The sequence below is a fragment of the Elephas maximus genome, chromosome 9, assembly GCF_024166365.1.
Source record: "Elephas maximus indicus isolate mEleMax1 chromosome 9, mEleMax1 primary haplotype, whole genome shotgun sequence".
NCBI lineage: Eukaryota > Metazoa > Chordata > Mammalia > Proboscidea > Elephantidae > Elephas > Elephas maximus.
In genome coordinates, this window is record NC_064827.1 from 71,176,140 (window position 1) to 71,182,392 (window position 6,253).

A 6,253-nucleotide genomic window follows, 5' to 3' on the forward strand; every position below is an offset into this window, starting at 1 on the left:
ACATTCAGGGACGTATATCTGTGGAAAAAAAATATCTGTAGGTGGCTAAAAATAGGAGTCTGGGATTTTAGTGTTCAGTACTGACCTTAAGATTTAGGTGTTGATAACCTGTACAAGGGCAGTTCTACTCTGTCCTATAGGGTTGCTATGAGTCAGAATTGACTCGATGGCAGTGGTGGTTTTTTTTTGGGAACCTGTAGCAGGCAAGGTCATGGTAGCTCCAGACACACATCCAGGCTCCCTGAGGGACCAAATTGCTGGGCTGAGGTCTGTGGAGACCATGATCTTGGGAAATATGTCACTCAATTGGCATAACATAGTTTATAAAGAATATGTTCTGCATTCTACATGGTGAATAGTGTCTGGGGTCTTAAAAGCCTGTGAGCAGCCATCTAGGATACTCCACTGGTCTCACCCCTTCAGGACAAAGGAAGAATGAAGAAAACTAAAGATATAAGGGAAAGATTAGTCCAAAGGACTAATGGACCACATCTACCACAGCCTCCACTAGACTGAGTCGAGTACAATGAGATGGTGCCCAGCTACCACCACTGACTGCTCTGACAGGGATCACAATAGAGGGTCCTGGACAGAGCTGGAGAAAAATGTAGAACAAAATTCTAACTCGAAAGACCAGACTTGCTGGCCTGACAGAGACTGGAGAAACGCTGAGAGTATGGACCCTGGACACTCTTTCAGCTCAGTTAATGAGGTCACTACTGAGGTTCACCCTTCAGCCAAAGATTGAACAGGCTCCTGGAACAAAACAAGACAAAAGGGGTATACCATCCCTGGGGCAGGGGCTGGAAGGCAGGAGAGAACACGAAAGCTGGTAATAGGGATCCCAGGGTTGAGAAGGGAGAGTGTTGATATGTCATAGGGTTGTTAACCAATGTCATAGAACAATGTATGTACTGTTTGATGAGAAGCTAGTTTGTTCTGTAAACCTTCATCTAAAGTAAAATTAGGAAAAAAAAAAAAAATTTAGGTGTTGACCTAAAGATTCTGGAGCCAAAGAGGCTAGGTGGGAGTAAAAATGTAAGAGTGTGTGAGATCACCTAAAGGAGCCCTGGTAGTACACTGGGTAAGTGCTTGGCTGTTAACCAAAAGGTCAGTGGTTTGAACCCACGAGCCACTCTGTGGGAAAAAGATGTGGCAAAGATGACAGCCTTGGAAACCCTATGGGGACAGTTTCACTCTATCCTACAGGGTTGCTATGAGTCAGAATTGACTTGACAGCAATGGCCTCCAGCGACATGTGGCTGTTTAAATTTTAGGTTAATTATAATTAAACTTAAAAATTTAGTTCCTCAGTTGCCACATTTCCGTCATCAAGAAAGTCCTGTTGTACTGACTGCTATAGAGACTTTGAGAGAATCATTTCAGGGCTCAGCATAGGGGAAAGCTAGAAAGTAAACTGGGGTTGAGGATTAAATATAGTAAGGAGACACTGAAGATATGAACTATAATCTTCTAAATCATGGCAGAAAAGGAAGAGAGAGATGAAGCAGTAATTTAAGGGGGGGGGGGAAGAAAGGAATACAGAAATCCTATTGTTACAAGTGGAGAGAATGGACCAATTAATGACAACACAGAGTGGTAAATGTTAAAGCATTGAGATTATCCATCTGGCACCTCCTGCAGTATTTTTTTAGGACAAGAACATTTCCGGCAACCATTCCTACTTTTTCTGGTAGGCAGATTTGCCCATCAAATGTTTAAAATGAGGAAGCCGAGTAAAAGTTCTGGTATTTTTTTTGTGTGTATAAACCTCTAAATTTTATAACATTTTTCAGGCTCAACTTCGACACTGTATGTCCAAACAAGCAGAAGTATTAATTAAAGGAAAGCGACAGACAGAAGGCACTTTACACAGTTTGAGGAGACAAGTTGATGCATTAGGGGAATTGGTCACCAGCACCTCTGTAGATTCAACTTCTTTGTCACCCAGTCTATCTCAGTTGGAGTCTTCCCTTGCCGAGGACTTTCAACTTGGACAAAGCCAGGTAAGAGGAAGATCTTAACAAGGGTTTTGATATATTACATGGAAAGTAGTTGAAAGCTTTAAAAAAAAAAAAAATTTTTTTTTTTTTTTTATGCCATCTAGAGGCGACTGAGAGGGACATACAACCCTAGAAAACTTAAGAAAGACATGGTTTTTTTTTTTGAGGTCCAGTGTGGGAGGGAGGATAAGCTGGATTGCTTGGGAAACAGACTAGAACTGAGAATTGGATGACTTAGTTACATAAAAAACCAAAACCAAACCCAGTGCCGTCGAGTTGATTCTGACTCATAGCAACCCTATAGGACAGAGTAGAATTGCCCCCGAGTTTCCAAGGAGCGCCTGGCAGATTCGGACTGCCAGCCCTTTGGTTAGCCGCTGTAGCATTTAACCACTACTCCACCAGGATTTCCACTTAGTTATATAGTGCTGTTATAACAGAAATAGCACAAGTGGATGGCTTTAACAAAGAAATTTATTCTCTCATAGTCCAGAGGTTAAGTCTGAATTCAGGGCGCCAGCTCCAGCGGAAAGTTTTCTCTCTCTGGGTTCTGGAGGAAGGTCCTTGTCATCAATATTCCACTTGACTAGGAGCTTCTCAGTGCAGGAACCCCAGGTCCAAAGGATGTCCTGTGCTCCCGGTTATGCTGTCTTGGTGGTATGAGGTCCCCCTGTCCTTCTGCTCTCTTCTCTCTTTTACATCTCAAAAAAGATTGGTTTAAGGCACAATCTAGTAGATCTCATCAATGTAACTGCTGCTCATCTATCTCCTTAACATCATAGTGATAGGATTTACAACACATAAGAAAATCACATCAGATGACAAAATGGTGGCCAATCACACAATACTGGGTATCATCATAGCCAAGTTGACAGATGTTTTTTGGGGGACACAGTTCCATCTTTGACAGAGATCTAGTTAAATCTATTACTAACGTTCTCCACTTCCAGATTTCCGTGTTTTCTACATGGTCAACATAAAGAGCTTAGACCTTGTGAGACCAATTTGAGTCCTAGATTAGTCAGTCTCCCTGTATCTTGGGGAAAGATGACTAATATTGTTCCTCTTTACCTGGGGTCTGTTAAGAAACTCTGAATTTTACATAAGGTTTTCTGTGTGAAACTTAGAGTAATTTAGGAGGAACATGAAATAAACTCATGGGACAGGTAAATATTTAACACAGTATTGTTGACATTAAAGCTGCCATTTTTTAGTTCTTAACTGCGTGCAAGTATTATGCTAAAAACTTTACATATATTATCTAATTTAATTTTTGTATACCTGGGATAAGGAAACTATAAAACGGTAAGTGACTTGGTCAAGGTCACAGTAAGTGACAAAACCAGGACTTAGGGGCTAATCTGTGTTTTTTGCCATAGAGCAGTGTATTACAGTGATTGAGCCACAAGGAACATTCAAGGACAGTTGCCTCTTTAATAGGCCTAAGGAGGGCAGGCAACTTACTTAAGGTTACAAGCTAATTAGCAGCAGAGCCAAGATTTGAATATGGTTACCTAGTATTTTCTGTGGTGGGACCCAAGTCAGGTAAAGGCCAAAACCATCATGGGCCTTAGAGAGTAAGAGGCATTAAGCATTGAAAAATTGGGCTTTCGAGACAGCCCAGAATAATTGGAGAAAAGTGCATAGTGGGCTTGGAGTCAGGTTCAGTTACCAGCTCAGGATGGCAGGTGGAAAGAGTTCAGGTGCTCTAAAGGCAAGAGGATATAACAAGAGGTGTTAAAGGCACAATGGATAGAGAGAAAATGTTAGATATTGGGATCTGGGGTTGTAATCCAGGCCTGTGTGAGATAAAAGCCAGGAGTTAAGGGGCCTGGTTTCTAAACCTAACTTTTTATCTTCTTTTTTTTCAGAGCTCCTTCCACCAAGTACTGCCTGGTCCATTAGAATCATCAGACATTTACCTGCACTGATGCCATTCCCAGCTTCCTGCTCACAGGGTAAATGTTGCAAAGAGATCTTTTAACTAGCACTTTTAATTAGATCTTGAATGTGAGTTTATCATATAAAAAGTCTGTTACGAAAAATAACTTTTTAACTTTTTCTCTAATTTTGTAGCGGTACATCTTAAAGCATTTTTCCAAAGAAAGGCCAAATGTGTATTTTACTTGTTTTTACTGTTACAAGTTATTTAATTCATCCTTTCTGCCTTTTAGGAAAAGAATGGCTCAGCCATATGCAGAATACTATCTTGCATAAATATATGAGGAAATAAATACATTCTCTACTACCTCACTAACTTCATAGTTGGAATACCACTTGGATTTTAGCAAGATCCAGTGAATACAGATGCCGAACTCCACTGGAATTTATTTTTCTTGTACCACTAATGCCAAGGTTTTTGTAAATCGCTTGTACCTATGGAAATAGACATATAAAACTTAAACCAGGGTCCTAGGTGGCTGAGGTTTTATCTTTGGAATGTTTTTATAAAAAAATACCATTGCTGATTTTTTAACTGCACATTTGAATTTATAAACTGGGAGTAATTATATAGTAACAAAGAAAATGTACTTAAGCCTTTCATTTATATAGTGTCAAGAGTTATTTTTGGATTTTGCTTAAAATCTATTTTCATATGAAAATAAAAGATTCAACAAACTTGGGTCTATCATCTGAGTTTATATTTCACAGATCTGTTTTAAAGCATTCTAAGGTAAAGCATTTTACCTTAACTCCATGAGAATGACAATCTTTCAAATGGTTTTCTGTCATCTGCCTGGAGGTTGACATATGTTTTACTTATTTATGAACATATTTCATTGGGAAATAATATGAAACTATTATACTGTAGGTGCTCTTCCTCAGCCAAAAAAATTTTTTTTTGATGGAAAACTAGAACTTTTATACTTTGGAGAATCTGAGAGGTAAATTTCAAATTATGTATGGACTTCCATTAAATTTTTAAACTACAATAATTAAGAGCTTAACTCTAGTCTACATTATTTCCTTAAAAGGATTACAGGTACTGTCACAGTTGTGTGTAACAGAATTATTGCCAAGGGTAAACTGAAGTATGGGACCACATGTAATAGATTAGGTTGTCAGATATTCCCAAGAACTCTTCCCTAGGAGGCCAGCAGACAGCTTGCAGAGCCATAGCAGGTTATTATATTGTCACTACAATACAGAAGAGCACAGAACAGTAATCCGTCACTACCTGCTGAGGTTTATAGTCCTAAAAAGTTAATGTTTGGCAAAAACTGGACCATCAGGATATGGGATGAATATAATTATAGTAAAGACAATGAAAATGGCATAAAATTCACACACAATATCTAGAAGGCATTTACTTCTGAAAGAAAATTTAACATTGTTAGTATCTTTTGTATTTACGTTCTCCTTTGTTTCATTTTCTCAAGTCTTGGCAAAATGCTTTAAAAAGCCTGCCCTATTCACAATTATTGAAATCTTTTAGGGCATATTTGTCTCTATACTGGAGAGGGGTAAAATTTCTCTCTATACTGCCACATGAACAGGAATAGAAGGCAATCATTTGGTCTTTTTTTTTCTTTTTTACTTAAGGGGAATGAATTGAACCATACGTTAAAAATCACACTTTAAAACCGTGGGCATATGGGCAAAGGTTCTCAAAACAATGGTCTTGTGGAATTAGAGGTGAGGTAATGTATGAAGCTGAATACCTGATTTCAAAAGACATTTTTCCAAAGAACTTTACTATCTCTAACTAGATGTGAACACCACCGATCCAAAAAAAAAAAAATCAAGGATAGTGCATCAAACACTTTATTGTCCACGAAAAATACTTGAGCACTTACTGGAATGTCTAATGCATATAGTACTGAGCGTCAACTGCTAATCAGGAGGGCCTCCTCAAGGTGCGAGGGCAATGAGTAACCTAGGGAAGCAGGTGACGCACACAAGCAGTACGCTGTCATGGGTTAAAAATTAAGAGAATTTCCCATTCTCTCCAAAGCATACTGCCCAGTGCCTAATACACGGATATTTACGATATGGCAATCTGTTCCACTGTTTTAGCACCCACATTTATTATAAGGGATTGCACATGCAAGTAACTGAATTTGGCCCCAAGTACAGTCAAGGGGGAATACTATCAGCCACCAAATATGCTGATCTCACACTGAAAAAAGTTTGACTGAAAACATACTGCAAGTGTGATCCAAATACAGGGATAAAACTGTAGCTCAATTAACTTAGTGATGTAGTTTTATATGCTACATATGTAGACTTCTCTTTATACAATAAATAAG

At 38.8% G+C, this 6,253-nt stretch overlaps 1 protein-coding gene across 5 annotated transcripts in view; it reads left to right on the forward strand.

Annotated features, from left to right (window-relative positions):
- The window catches only part of CNTRL (centriolin), a 103,645-nt gene extending 98,895 nt beyond the window's left edge, over window positions 1-4,750 (forward strand). For 3 of the 5 annotated variants that reach the window (XM_049896895.1, XM_049896898.1, XM_049896899.1), the window contains 3 exons: window positions 1,797-2,006; window positions 3,875-3,961; window positions 4,178-4,749. In XM_049896895.1, the coding sequence (XP_049752852.1) occupies window positions 1,797-2,006; window positions 3,875-3,934 (270 nt within the window). In that variant the 3' untranslated portion in view covers window positions 3,935-3,961; window positions 4,178-4,749. Of the gene's footprint in view, window positions 1-1,796; window positions 2,007-3,874; window positions 3,962-4,177 lie in introns of all 5 variants that reach the window. The other 2 variants (XM_049896894.1, XM_049896896.1) reach the window with 1 other exon arrangement.
- The last annotated feature ends 1,503 nt before the right edge of the window (window positions 4,751-6,253 follow it).